The following is a 14,631-nucleotide window of genomic DNA, read 5'->3' as shown; positions in this document are numbered from 1 at the left end:
ACAGGCTATTGCCCGCTAATCAACGAGGGGGGTACTTATGGTTATTATCAGGGGACTTCAGAAGGGGCATAAAATTGCAGGATGTTAAGAAGAGGGCGTGCTCGTATGAGTGCTCATTTGCATATGAATGGCGCTGATTGTTTGGGTTCTGAGTGCTATTTCTAGCTCAACGTGTAACCATGGAAGCTTCTTGTCCACTACAGAATATTATCGGTACAAACGATATCGTCGATTGTCAGTAATATTGTGCAAGATTATATTTTATTTTACTCCGTAGAAACTGAGCACAAAAGCAAACGAAAATCCAAAACAAAGAGCGCAAATAATTAATCAGTTTGGGGTGTTCCCACGTTGGCCACCGGGGGCAGTCATGCAGACACAAACAAGTTTCGCCACTACTCTCAGTGACTCAGCAAAGAACGATAATATGGGTTGTTTGTCAAAGATGATAAAGAAGTTATGCTTGTGAAAATTATTATACGTCAACATGTGTTGTTCCACCAGTTGTGCAGTTGTGTTCAATTATCTGTCGATTAAAGCTCAAATGGGGTTTGTGGAGGCACGATAAGGAATACGTGATCATTTAACAAGGGTACTATAGATGCCTGCAAATCTAATTCAACGACGTTTAATGGCGTGACAGGAACAATATTTTTTTCTTTTCAAATTAAGAGCAAATTAATTGAAACATGAAGCAACTTCTTGCTAAGCTGTCTTATAGTGATGTTGTACGTACAGCATGCCTTACCGGACCTTCCGCACTATAAGGAGCACCGAAATGTGAGGCGCATAGAATAGAAGCTGCAGTAGCGACTGGGGTTGCGTTATGCATTTATTTGATGGAGCTGTGCTACAGGGAATTGGGAACAGGGAAGCTAACAAGGACATTCTTTTTGAAATATTATATTATTTATGGATGGTTTATGTTTAATTTGTCTTACGTCACAAAATTGCTTAAACACAAAAATGAAACGTGGGGACTATGTGGACTTTTGTGCATTAAAATGTCAATTGTCGCCGACTGAATGAACATGTGAAAGTCGAGCAGTTTTCCCAGGAATGGAGACGGGCATTTTGATTTTCATTCAAATGAGTCATTTAAAAAGGGGCAAATTGGATTTCGTCCATTTAACATAGAATTGCTTTGCCGGCAGTAGATGTCACATCCTTCAAAAAAAAAAAAAAGAAAAGCTCTCCTTCCTCCGAGGCCTTTAAAAAGACATTTAAAATGACAGTTCCAGCTTAGAGCGACGCCGCACAAAACCTTCTGGGCTTGAAGCGCACGGGCCGGTCGCTGCGCATCAGAGCCCGGCTAAATCCTTTAAATCCGCATTCACACCGGCTCGGAGGACGATAAGAACCAAAAGGCGGCAAAAAGAAGCTGTTTGCTCATTTTGTATGAAATGACAATTCGGGTTGTTGACAGTGGGACGGCGTAAGGCATACCTTCTCCAATAGTGGGACGGGCATCCCTGGGGGGCGTGGATGACCCCGAGGAAAAGACTTTGTTTTTTCCGTTTTCTACTAATCTGTAACCTGGATAAGCGCTGTAAAAAAGTAGTACACAAGAAAGTTGAATTGTATGGTTTCCTTCGTTTGTTGATGCTAAAAAGGATACGGTTTATACTTTTAGTTTTTAAAAGGGGGGGGGGGGTTCTTTCCCATGGGTGGTCTTTGCAAAACATAATTGAGAGAAGCGCTGCCTTAACGTAAATAAGACAATCAATGAATTTAACAGAGGATATTGTTTGAAATCCTTGTACTCATTTGCTAACTAAAAAAATAAATGTTTGTATAAATACTGGGTGGGGGTCGGACCCCTGCCGAGGCCGCCCGTTGTCACCGATTCCGCTCATGACTTTGAAGAGAATTTCCAGGCGCAGCCGAAGCTCCGAGGGGGCCGCTTTGGGAGGCTCGGCGTTGCATCTCTGCTTTTTGCGGATGAGGTGGCGCTGTTGCTTTCTTCAGGCCGTGACCTCCAAATCTCACTTGGCAGAAGAGTGTGAAGCGGCCGGGATTAAGATCAGCACCTCCAAACCTGAGAGCGCGGTCCTCAGTCGGAAAAGGGTGGAATGCCCTTTCCGGGTTGAGGATGAGGAGTGGGGAGGGGGGGTTCAGGTATGTAAGTAAATGAAGCCAACAGTACATATGGATGCTTCCTTTGTCAGTTTTATTTTTGGATTGCAACTTTTCAACATATATACATTTCAATCCTTTGTCATGTATGTGTAACGGCTCGAGCGCAAGATGACTAAGTCAGAGTTTGTATGAGTTGTAGCAGAGGCTTCATAAAAGATCATTTGTGGGGTTGCAGTTGTCCTGTCAAAATGTTAATAAACTGCAAATAATCGATTGTCACTTTTGTCCAAGCCTTTTGGGTTATTCCCTCAAAGTACCATCGAGGAAATGCAGGCGGACCGCGGAGCCCGAGAAAATCCACCAGGTTCACACAGGTTGTATTCATTGCCGGAGTTGCTCTCCATGTTCCCGCAGCTTTTAAATCCGCTTCCTCCCAATCGTGAGCCATCCAGAGCGAACGCATTCCCATCCCATTCTCCCAAGATAAAGCTTCAGGAGATTCAAATTCCCCCAAGTGGAAGCTCCGCAGCTTACTGAAAAAGGTTCCTCACCTCAGCTTACTTGGCGGCCGAGTCTGCGTCGGCCCTCATGCTAAAAGGCTCCAGCCGCTCGCTCTCCGGCAGCATGTTGTTGAGGCGCTCCATCAGCGGCACCGTCTGGTCGATGCCCATCTGGATGCGGCGCAGGATCATGGACATCTCGTTGACCTTCTGGATCTGCTCGGCGTACTTGGCGTAGCGCTTCTGGCGCTCTTGCATGATGCTGAACAGTGTCTCCACAGAGAGGTCCATCTGGAGCGCGAGCCAAAAGGCGGCCCATTAACAGCATATTGAGCTAAGCGGGCATGTCAAAACGCCACACCGCACCGGGCCATCTTTTAAGTCCCAAAGAGGGCACGGAGGCTGTGGGAAAGTTTCGTCCAATCATCTCACCGCAACTGAGCTACGCCGGTAAGCCTCACCTCTTTTATGCGCTTGACTAAAGCGTTCTGGTCGAAGGAGACGGCCTCGGCGCACTGATGCAAATGGTCCTGGTAGCGGGTGCACAGCTGTAGCACCTGCGCGGGATCCAGTCTTTCCAGACACACGCTGCTGGGGGACGTCTGGCCGCTCAGCACTCCTGCCGAGAGCGCGAGCAATGTTCAAATTGATTATCTTCTCTTGTTTGGTGAACTAGAGTATTGGAACAAACAACAGGGGTCGGTCTACAGCCTGAATCTTCAGCAGACACACCTTTCAGGAGGGGCTGGAAGGTGGGGATCTCTTGGAGTTTAATGACATCGGGGTCGCTGTGAATGTTGCGCATGGACGGAGTCCCCTGAGCCACCACCACGATGTCGTCCATCTTCGCCTTCTGCTTGGCGGGAGAGGGAACCGCTGCAAAGTCAAGTGTTTACCATTATTACAAATATATACAAATTAAGTCACAACATTAGTCACATTTTAATGAGCTCTGACTGCCTTAGAGCAAAGATCCACTACCAAGATTTAACTAGGAAAGTCTTCTATTCGATAATTTAGGGATAAACCCATTGCAATGCAAGGCTTAAATGATTTCTAAAGCAGCGCCTGCTGGTTCTTAACACTAAAATTACAAATCAGGCAGCAAAATCCTATTTAGGCCAAACTGCTATGCAACTTACATGGTGTTGACAATTCAAACACTTGATTATCAATCTTTACCATCACCCCAAAAACTGTCAGAACGAAACAGAAAATGTATACATTCAAAACTACTCAGAAAGCACATCATGCAATACTAAGTTTGCTAGAGCTTCTTAAATATCCAAAAGTGCTACGTTAAGAATACAAAAATGGAAATGCATAAGGGAATTGCAGGCTCTATTCTAACACATTCGCTGTAGGAAACAAATAATTCAGGCCAAAGTAATGAGGAAATGTGAAAAGGGGTTGTGACAGGCTGGCGCTGTTCCAATTGATCATGTGAACAGGGCAAAAGCAAGACAAAGCAAACATCACAATATCACAAAGGAGCGCGCAAAAGAATAAAAAGAGATGCTCACCCGTCGAACTGTAGTCGGAGTGTTTATGCTCCGCATCACCGCTCTGCTCCGCGCCCATGATGCTAACCGCACCAGCTAACGATAGCTGTTAGTTCAGTCAAGCTCAATCTGCTCAAATGTTCAACAAACTTCAAACAGCACTGAGACTTTCCGAGAACAATTTTTCAAGTGTCACCCGAATTCAGTTGCATGACTGACCAATGACAATTATGTGTACAATGAAAGCCAAACTAGCTCCGTTTGCTAAAAACTAAAAAACAAAGCCAAGCGGATAATTTCTAAGCTACCAAATATTTAGCGTCGATATACGACCTTACGCACATACCGGTTGTTTGGAAATTCTTATCTAGGCTGCCGCTGATTTTATTCGATCATTGGCGTGATATTAAAAGGTGGAAGCACCAAGAAGCCGAAAGACGCTACTTCCGTAAATAATAGTCACATGGCCGATGACGTACGCGGCAGCGGAATGACAACTCGTACTACGTAGTAGTTGAACGAAACGTTTATTAACTGTATAGAACCAAAATCATATAATAAGCGCTAGGTGCAAATAGCAGAACATTACAAAGCTTTGAGACATTTTTGCGTAAAGATATCAAGCGGTTGTGCAGGCCGCTTACGCCCCCGTGAGGCCAACTGAAGACAAAGCCCACAGTTGGAAACGGCTTTTTTTTTTAAACAGGTCATGTTCATCAGGTGACTTTAACTCGCGTCACCTTACGTTAATAAAACACATTGAACCAGTACGACCCATTTCAGAGGACACATTTGAAGTATGAAAAACCGCTACCTCAAATCTTTGCGTTTATAACTTTAAAACACAAATCTGGCAAAGAAATCCAGTGGCGGTCAAACGGTTCCAATTTAAACAAAAACAACTTGGATGAAACGATGAAAACAACGGAAGTGATCGGGAACTAATTTGCGTGGTCTCTTTCCTGGCCTTGCCTCTCGGGAGGTGTGTCGCCGTTGTCCTCCAGCAAAGGGAAGGGACGGAGGTCAAATGTCAGCAAATGACTAAACATACTGTCTTCAACCTGGGGAAGGGTACAAACACGTCAGGTGGTGTCATGCAAAGTGCGAGCCCATCACTTCTTTGATCTGCCACTGACATTAGTTATGCTACTTAAAGCGTCTTTATCATCTATTTTGTTTTTACCTATGTTCGTAATCAAACACGTGGTTTAGGGTCACGTTCTTACATTTGGGTAAACTCCCACCAGGGAGTCAGCCTTGGAATAGAACTCATCTTTCAAGGAGATGACGATGACCTGCATGTTTGTTTTTGATTCCTCCCTAAGGAAGTCGGTCACCTGGAAGCAGAAAATGGACACCAGTGGACACAGACTCGAGTTTCCGCCCAGGTTCCAAAAACGGCAAATGTGGACTTAATTGATCAACTTTTAAGGTCTGCACGAAAATGTGAATTGTTTGTTTGTATGTAACTGGCGATTGAGGTAAAAGCGTTAGGAACGCTACCTTGCCGATGTTGGAGTTGTCCAGGGCGGCGTCCACCTCATCCAACATCAAAAAGGGAGCAGGGCGGAAACTGAGGAGGGAAAAGAAAAAGGATTTTTTTAATTTAAAACATGGGGAGACAAAAGGAGGTGAATGTCTGAGGGGCCAAGTTCTCCCTGAATTACATTAAAACAGAAAATGTGTATTGTAAAAATTAAAAAAGAAAAGAAGCAGTTTCAAATGATTATATTTCATAAGAAATTGATTTTTTTTTTTTTTTTTTTGGAGCTGGTGGACTGCTGATCTAAGCGCGACCTGGAAGCGGTTGTAGGATTCTGGTGCGGAATGGATTTTTGCGGATGATGCTACCTGTAGATGGCGAAGACCAAAGCCAGAGCGGCAATGGCCTTCTCCCCGCCGGAGAGGTTTTCCATGGACATGTAGCGCTTCCCGGGAGCCACGCAGCTGTAGTTGATGCCGGCGAGATACGGCTCCTCCGGATTTTCGGCAGACAAAATGGCCTGAAGCGCATTTCGTACATGATGACGTCATCGTTTAAAAGCGTCTCACTTTGGGGGATGCCGCGCGGTCTTTTCACCTGGGCGCTCTTGTTGCGGCAAATTCTCTTGTAGATGGAGTCGATGACGGTAGACACGTGATTGAAGCACTGGCTGAAAAGGTGGAGGCGTTTAGCTTGCACTTTTTCAAACTCTTGTTGGCACTTCCTGGTGGCCAGGGTGGAGGCTTTGAAGGCTGAGTCGGAAACAGAAAACAAAACGTAGCTATCACATGTCATCTCTTTTCTGTAGCCAAGTGCGGGACATTCCGCTTAAGGCCAAGTCAGCTCTCAAGTCTTTCATCGAGTCCAAGTCTGAGTCCCTAACCACGGGTCCACTGAGAATACAGTAGCTCGAATTGTTTCTTCATCTCTTTGTGCCCTGCAATTGGCTGGCTACCAGGTCCTGCCCCAAGTCAGCTGGGATAGGCACCAGCTAACCTGCGACCCTTGAGGATAATCGATTCTAAAAATATGTTTGCTGGTGGGTGTGCATCATATTCCTCACAGTGCTCGGGGCTCATTGTAGATTCAAAATGACCACATTTCCTAAATTTACCATCTGTCACATCTTGTAGCTTGTCCTTCATCTCCCTCAGTTTTTCTCCGGCTTTTAGGTTGGGCGTGGCCGTTCTTTGTAGCTGCACCTGTGCTGCCTGAAGAGACTCCTGCAGTGTCTCCACATACTTGTCCACATTCTCTGCGGGCACGTCCTGCAAAAACACACACACACAATGTAAACATACCAAGGTGGCCTTGAGGCTCAACGCCCTTGTAGCAAGCCCGACGCGTCACCCTGTTTTCAGCTTCCAGGCAAGAGTAGTCGATAATCAGCTGGGCCTCCCTCTCAAAGATGTGCAAAGTGCTTGAAGCAATTGTGGAGCTTTCCTCCATCTAGAGAGACCCAAACACATTCATTGAATTTATATTTACAGTATGTGGAATCACATGAACGATTTGAGCTCAATGAAATAAACTCCCGCTGGGACGTTAAGTCCGGCGCAGTTGCTCTGCGGCCGAAAACACGCTGTTGCTACGAATGCAGATGTTCAGATGTCTTTTTTTTACCTTCACTTGGCTGATTTCATCCAGGTCACCTGACAGCAAAATGATCGGGAGGCCTTCGATCTTGCAGGCCAGTAGCATGTTGTGTCGAGCTAAACGTTTCTGCTCCAGGACGCTCTCGGCAGTCATCACCTCCCGTTGAAGTTTCACCAAGTCTCTGAAGGGAAAAACTTTCTTGGTGATCATCCGTTTAGGAAATCAGCAGGAGGGTTAACATTTGTTCCCACCTGTTCATCTCTTTGAGCAGCAGGATTTTTTCATCCAGTTCACTTTTGGCAGATGCCACCTGCTTCTTCTTTGCCAGGAGTTTCTTTTTCATCTCCTGCAGTTTGTCGTCATTTTCTTTAGCGACCACCAGCAGCTTCTCATCCTCCTGAAGAGTGAGCCAGAACATATGACAGAGACAGAGGAAGAGGGAGAGAGAGAGAGTCGTATAACCAAACTACCGATATATTGCTGTGTTTTTATCAATGAAAAGAATTCCCTGGGATTATCATGGGGGATTGGTCCTCAAAATGTGAGAATTGCTACTCAACTGAAGTCATTGATAAGCAAAACTGCTCCCCAAAAGGTTATGTTAAGCAATTTCACGATTTGTGACAGAGTTCTGGGATTATAGTAAAGAAATTCATCTATTGCAACCTTTTTCTTCGCCCCCATGTTGCGTTCTTCATGGTCGATGGTGGAGTGCATATCAGTGAGCTTCTTCCTGTGCTTCTCAAGTTGACCCTGTTCATACTCCATCTTGGCATTTAAGCGGTTGCATTGGTTCTCAAACTCCAAACTGAAAGTATTGGCAGTACATTGCAAAAAAGTAGAGTAAAAGTGAGAGAGTAAAATTGCAGTGAGTCTCATAGCATTTATACCGCTTCCTGTCTTGCTCTTCCTGATCTTTCAAATGCTCCTGCTCATACACTCTGATGTTGTCCACACCAATGTCAGCGCAGAAGTCAGAAAACACCATATCCTCTGTCTAAATGCACATTTTTTTACTGTAAAATATTACACACTGGGATAACAGTAAATAATAAACGTTTCCTCGAATTTTAGTTGCATGAAAGGTACTCCGTTACCAGTGCAATCCGATGTTTAAGATCATTCATGGCAGCTTCCTTTGTCGCCAGACTTTTCAGCTGCATTTGGATCTGCGAGTCTAAGTTTGCCACTTCAGTTTCCATGCGCGAAATGTCCTGGAATCAAGTGGTGGGAAAAAGCAATTATCAGGAGCGATGTACGCGCGTCCGGTACAACAAAAACAATCCCCAAGGCTGTCAAGCATATAAAAAAGCAAGAGGTGTCACGATTACAGCAAACTTGAACAATTTCAACAACCCGAGAGGAACCTATAGGAAGTCAAAAGATCTTACTCCCTGGCATTTGGGGATGCTTTTCTTCACAAGATTATCCAAATCATTTTTGGAATATTTCAGGCGGGTCAGTGCACCCTGAGCCTGAGCAGTGATCTGATTCAGTTCCGGCTCCTTCCGCTTCATCCTCATTAGTTCCTGCAACACAACCTTGTTAAACACTGCCTTAAATATTAGAGGCGCACCTATCGATTGGAACGTTAATGGTGTTTGCTGTTGGTTATGGATAAAAACTTTAGATTTGCAAAAATGGGGATCGAAAAGTCAAAGTTTTTAAAAAGCCGAGGTCAATACAGTACATGATGATAGAACTTTATGTTGGAAATATCAATTCTACTACGTGTGAAGGGAATCATATATTAGGTTGTTATCATTATGTTCTTAGTTCATTGTTACCCATTTATGCAATCCTAGTTCATCTTGACCCTGTCCTTAGATAGAACTGTTGACGCACGAAAGTGTGAGCCGGGACCTTGGCCCAGCTGCCGGTGGCGCCCGGCTGGCTCTTTTGTTGTGTCTTGTAATCTGCTATGCTTCTATTCAATAAAAGCCGGGGGGAACGGCTGGGCAAGTGGAAAACTGGCGTTGGAAGACCCACGAGTTACATTTGCTCAAGCCTTTTTTCCCTACGCCGGCGTAGAAAAGTCAATCTTGGCTGGTCTGAGTTACTCTTTTTGCTGTTTAAGCAGCTAGGCTTGTCCTAGTCTTCTTTTCTGAGATTTCTCTGACACTACGGTCAGAGTAATAATTTTTACACAGGAATACTTTCTTTGGATACACATAGTAGTCATTTTTGATCGGCATATTTATAACAGCGCCAATAGAAGTTATTTCTCACCTGTGAGGGGTCGCGTGCGAACCCCATCTTAGCATGGCTGTATTTGCTACTCAATGAATGAAGAGTACATACTACACATCCAGCATGTTGACTTACGCGCAGCTCGTCGGTCAGCTGGTCTTTTTTATTCTTCAGCCTGTTGACATCCTTGTCATCCCAGCAGCGAGCTTTAGTGCGCAGGTCACTGGAGCCTCCAGAGATGATACCAGACTTTGAAAAGAGGGTCCCATCCAGAGATACGGTCTACAGAAACCAATTTTGGATCAAAAGAGCCCATCGCGTGCCTGTCCTGCAGCCGTGCGCACAAGGTATTTACTGTACCTTAAGGCGCTGCGGCCCATCAAAGGCGATGCTCTTGGCTTCTTTAATGGTTTCACACACCAGCGTGTTGCCGCACACAAATTCCACCACTCGTTTCAGCTGCGGCGTGTTTGTGTGCGAATTGATGCCCACGACGTCCACCACCAACTTGGCGCCCGGTATTTGCCGCAGTCGTTCGTTCAGAGGTCTCACCTGAAAATGCCAGGCGATAAAATGAAGGCAATGTGAAAACAACGAACCATTCACGCACTCACATCCAAGTAGAGGACGGGCAGGAAGGTTTCGGGCTCGGCTCGCTCATCCTTGAGAAAGCCGATGCAGGCCCGGGCCACCTGCTCTGTCGTCACCACGATGGCTTTCAAGAAGTGTCCAAAGACCTTAGTGACGGCTAGCTGGTACCTCTTGTGGATGGGGCTGCACAAGTCGCAAAGGCGACCGTACTGGGACAAGACAGACGTGACGGATTCATCCCGTTTGGCTTTCATTTCAAATCATTCTCATCGATGGCTTACCACCCCCTCAGGGAAGAGCCTGTGCATCTTTTCCAGTCTGTCTTTGCGCTGCTGCTGACGTTTGCTCTCGTGGCTTTCCAGGCGGGCATCGCTCAAATGCTCAAGTGCCTGGCGCATCTCCTCTTCGACCTGGGCGGCGCGCTCTCTGGCGTGCTGCAAATCTCCACGCAAGCGCTCCTCTTTCTGCCGGAGATCGTCAAGAGATGACCTGAAATCAAACAGACTCCTGCTTTTTGTTTTGTTATTTTCCTTATTTTTATTTTCTTTCTTTTCTTTTTCTTATACTTTGCTCCTTCCCTCCCCTCTGAACCTTTGTCAAATTCTGGTTCCCTTGAGGCCGACTTTGTTTTTTTGAAATAAACAAGCTATATTGCGGAGAGAAGGTTTGTGAAGGTTTCCTGCAGGCTAGACAAACGAGTTAACTATAAATGCCTTTGATACGGACACTCAACGAAACGTCGAATGACCGCAGAAGACAAATGTACTTAGTATTTATATTATTAAACCTCATACAGTAACTGTATTGTGCGCCCTTCCATTTGGCTGTCGTCTCACGGAGGGCCACGGTTATATTAGCGGCGCCCGGAAGTCTAATTAGAAGTGAAGCCTGTAGCTGACCAAACATGACAACAACCAGAGTTTACACTTGAAATTCTGTGAGACTACTGCCAAGGGATGGAAACAGGATAAGAGTACAGTTACTGTATAAGGTAAATATGTGACCAGGATGTTGTTATGTGATACAAGCCACGTACTTGCAGGTCTTGGTGTACTCCTCAAGCTTCTCTGCCCTGTGGGTTAAATCGTCCAAATGCATCTTGTTGTGCTGGACTCCAGCCTACAGCAAAAGGGTTGGCATCATTTTTGGCGACATTTAGACTTCATTCATTTCATTTCCATATCCGTACAGTTTCAATTGTGTCATTACCTCCACATCCTTTTGTTTGCGCTGATCAAAGGCCATCTGATCATACGCTGCCTTGACATCCCTGTGCATATTCTTGACTTCCTGAAACAGCACTGCACTCTGCTTGACGGCGAGCTCCTTGAGTTCTTTGTAACGCTCACGCTACCGAGCAAAAATCACAGAAGAAATGACCTCTGCGTTCACGCTACCTTAGCTCGTTTCGACACGCTCACCTGACTCCGATTCAGTTCAACCTCCATGCCCTGGGAAATTCTCTGCTGACGGAATTTTTCCTCGCAGACCCTCCAGGTTCTCTCCAGCTCTTCTTTTTCCCTTTGGGCTTCAGCGAGCTCCTGCTCCGTCCGGGCTAAGGCTTTCTGGCTCTTTTTCACAGCCGCTTGAAGCTCTTCTATCTTTTTGATATGATGGGAGGTGTTCACTTTGGCTTTGACGGCGTGAGAGCGGGACTGGGCCAAGGCGTGCTCCTGGGCACTAGGTCCAAAAGAGAACAAGTCAGTCTATGGTCATCTAAGGACGTTTTCGCAAACATCTTGGCGTGAGAGTCGTCAATTGTGTGAGCCAACGCAGTAACGCTGTGGACTGTATTGTTCCGCCGATGGAAGAAATTCAACCGTCAGTTTTAATGGTGTAGCCTCACCGATGAAGACTTCTGAATGCAAAATGCATGGAACTCTACCTGATTTCTTTCTCCATTTTCTGCTGCTCCCGTACGAGGTGTCCGTGCTCCCTTTTGAGGGTTTTGACAATCTGCTCACAGTCCTGCAGAGAATCATTTTGAGCGGCGACGGCCGCCTGCTTGTCTCTCAAAATGTTGATGGTGCTCTCGATGGCTTTCTCATTATGATAGAGGCGAGTCAAGCTTAGCTGAATGTGCTTTTGATCAATATCATCCAACTGGTCCTGATATTTCTGGGCCTGGGGGGGAAAAAGAAATACTGTACTTAAATCATGCCTCACCAAAACAGAAATCGCAGGAATAGTTTTTGCAGAAGTGTATATTGGAGCTGTTGGAAATTGTGTAGAACTACATACTACATACATGTTGATTAGGGCTAAAACTAGGAAGTTTGATCATCGTTTAATCTGTTGATTATTCTGCCAACTTAGCGAATACAAAAGTTTGAATTTTGACTCGACTCTCCGAAAATAGGGAAAACATTTTCATCGTTTTTGAAAGTAATAGAAAACGTCTTATTTTGATTCAATACAAAGATAAGCATTCCACTTTCAAGGACTACAAAAATCAGAATACATTTACAATTGTCGATTTTGTTTTCATTGCATTGCAACACTACTGATGGATGCTGCACATGGAATGTCACAACTAGAGCAAAGAAACGTCATTCATCCTTTCTTGAAGCCAAAACTCTAATCAAGTCTGAGTGTAGTGCATCTGCAATTAGAAATAATTTAGCAGTGACTCCCCCACTGTGTTCACCTCTAATATCTCAACAGACGTTTGCTGCTTCTCCACAGCTGCTGATTTCTTCTTGTTGAACTGAAAATTGGTCTCCTCCTTGGCCTTCAGCATGGCCTCCTTCTTCTGATTGTACTCAGCCTCAAACTCCTTGGACTGACTGATGAGCTCAAAAAGCTTGGTGCGCTCTTTGGCAGTTTTCAATGCGATGGACTCTATCGCCCCCTAGTGACCGATTCAAGAACAACATGGTGAACATGCAGCGTTGAAGGGCATCAACTTTTTGGAGCTTTTAACCCTTGTTACAATGTTTCTTTCGCACCCTAAACACCCCTTAACAGTTGTTGTTCTGCATTGATGCTTTTCTAAGAATTTCTTCCCCAAACAAATAAGTCCTTTAATATCAAGCGCCGTCTATTTCTCTTGTCACCGTTTGTAACCTCACAGTAATTTCAACTGCAAAGTGTTACTGAAGATCATGTGTTTTACCGGTCAACGCTTGAGATTTAGCAATCGGCGATTTAAAATTTCGTCGTTTATTTCTGTGCTCAAAATCCATCGTTGCTCGCTCAAAATCTATCATTGCTCGCTCAATATGTTTTCAAAAAAAGACCTGTAACACAAAGCAGTTTTGGGCTTTGGTGATGATGTTGATCTTGGCAAGCATCTCTGTGTAATGGATAAGGGTCACCCGATTGCCATTGATGAGATACTCGGATTCGCCGCCTGAGAAAAAACAAAAACGCTCAAATGAAGACAGCCTCTCGTCAACAGCGTTAAACACACAAAATCGCGACACACAATCGCCAAGTGAAAAGGTGCCGACCAGAGCGCGAGACGCTCCGAGAGAAGACGATCTCCAGGTCCCCCTCGTCGTGGTAGAACATGGCCACGCTTGTTTTGTCTGACACCGGCTTCCCCACGTGCGCTCCATAGATCAGGTCACTGAGAAGTTTCACCCGTAGAGCGCTCGCCCGCTCCCCCATGGCGAAGCTTACGGCGTCCATCACATTGGACTTACCTGGTTTCGTGAATAACAGTTTTCATTAAACACCTGACCTCCTCTATTATCGATTCAGGTACAGTCTACGCATTTGTGTCCCCTGTAGTGGACATTTTTTTTTTGCCAGGTGTATTGGACATACTAAATTGTCCTTAGATGTGATTGCTTGCGTGGATGGTTGTCTGTTTCTGTGTGCCCTGCAATTGGCTGGCAACCAGTTGAGGGTGTCAGCTGGGATAGGCACCGGCAAGCCTGCGAGCCTTGTGGGGATAAGCGCTACAGAAAATGGATGGATGACGATCTTTCTAGAAATTTCTGAATGAAATTGTGTCTTTCAACCACTTCTACTGACTAAAAGCAAGGGAAAATGTTTAAAGATATTTTATATTTCACGAAAGATATGTGTTTATTAATTAAGGAGAAAATGTGAACTACGTTTCTCAAATAAAATAGAAAGTCTAACAATTGTGCTGGCAAGTACTTATGAAGTACACACAATAAAATGCTTACGAACGAAACAAAATGATGTAAGAATGGATTTGACGAATATAATCACGTCGAAAATATCCTTACCCGCAAATTAAAACTAAACTAGTCACACGCGTCCACGTGGAGAAAAGTGAACTTGCTATCCAAAAAAAAGTCACTATTATCATCTTCCAAGCACCTAAAAAGTTAATAAGATGTTCACACCTCCAAAAGAGTTAAGCTAGTAGCTAATTTTATTTCAAATAAATGTGTTAATTAACCGTTCAGGGCACAATTTATCAATTAGCTTCGATCACAAGCTAGCTAGCTCCCCACAAATTTTGGCTAATAAGAAAAGGGGCAAAAAATGGGACTCACCGGAACCATTGGGGCCAATAATGCAGGTAAAATTCATGAATGGTCCGATAGCTTGCTTTCCTCGCCACGTCTTGAAGTTTTCAACCACTAGCTGCTTGAGATAGCCCATTTTCGACACAATCACAATGGTCAAATTTGGACAATGTATTTTTACCAAGTAAACCACGGTAGTAATAACCCTACAATAAGACTTTTTTTTTGGAGTGGCGGGAAAG

General features: G+C 44.8%; 2 protein-coding genes across 5 annotated transcripts; both read right to left on the bottom strand.

Annotated features, from left to right (window-relative positions):
- Positions 1–444: 444 nt before the first annotated feature.
- borcs5 (BLOC-1 related complex subunit 5) lies at positions 445–4,539 on the bottom strand. Of its 3 annotated transcripts, none has more exons than XM_088416214.1 (5): positions 4,103–4,539; positions 3,312–3,455; positions 3,041–3,198; positions 2,631–2,870; positions 445–2,077 (listed from the first exon to the last, which is right to left on the bottom strand). In XM_088416214.1, exons 1-4 carry the CDS (start codon positions 4,158–4,160, stop codon positions 2,637–2,639), a joined length of 594 nt encoding a protein of 197 aa, XP_088272340.1. In that variant the 5' UTR covers positions 4,161–4,539; the 3' UTR covers positions 445–2,077; positions 2,631–2,636. The 3 variants fall into 3 exon arrangements, with proteins under 3 accessions (XP_088272340.1, XP_088272341.1, XP_088272338.1); XM_088416215.1 differs by lacking the exon at positions 445–2,077 and having other exon boundaries at positions 2,148–2,870; positions 4,103–4,210; positions 4,428–4,531; XM_088416212.1 differs by lacking the exon at positions 445–2,077 and having other exon boundaries at positions 2,148–2,870.
- A 53-nt stretch (positions 4,540–4,592) lies between these two features.
- smc1b (structural maintenance of chromosomes 1B) lies at positions 4,593–14,622 on the bottom strand. Of its 2 annotated transcripts, XM_088417021.1 has the most exons (25): positions 14,417–14,622; positions 13,394–13,588; positions 13,181–13,293; positions 12,589–12,792; positions 11,827–12,065; positions 11,363–11,621; positions 11,151–11,291; positions 10,978–11,060; positions 10,223–10,430; positions 9,965–10,150; positions 9,711–9,902; positions 9,486–9,632; positions 8,552–8,689; positions 8,258–8,374; positions 8,051–8,157; positions 7,827–7,968; positions 7,412–7,557; positions 7,188–7,341; positions 6,915–7,013; positions 6,679–6,832; positions 6,162–6,316; positions 5,933–6,084; positions 5,585–5,654; positions 5,308–5,418; positions 4,593–5,142 (listed from the first exon to the last, which is right to left on the bottom strand). In XM_088417021.1, exons 1-25 carry the CDS (start codon positions 14,523–14,525, stop codon positions 5,023–5,025), a joined length of 3,741 nt encoding a protein of 1,246 aa, XP_088273147.1. In that variant the 5' UTR covers positions 14,526–14,622; the 3' UTR covers positions 4,593–5,022. The 2 variants fall into 2 exon arrangements, with proteins under 2 accessions (XP_088273147.1, XP_088273148.1); XM_088417022.1 differs by lacking the exon at positions 13,394–13,588.
- Between the last annotated feature and the right edge of the window lie 9 nt (positions 14,623–14,631).

Source organism: Hippichthys cyanospilos, chromosome 6 (genome assembly GCF_059441005.1).
Source record: "Hippichthys cyanospilos isolate Australia breed blue-spotted pipefish chromosome 6, RoL_Hcya_1.0, whole genome shotgun sequence".
Taxonomy (NCBI): domain Eukaryota; kingdom Metazoa; phylum Chordata; class Actinopteri; order Syngnathiformes; family Syngnathidae; genus Hippichthys; species Hippichthys cyanospilos.
This window is presented reverse-complemented; position numbering and strand designations above follow the sequence as displayed.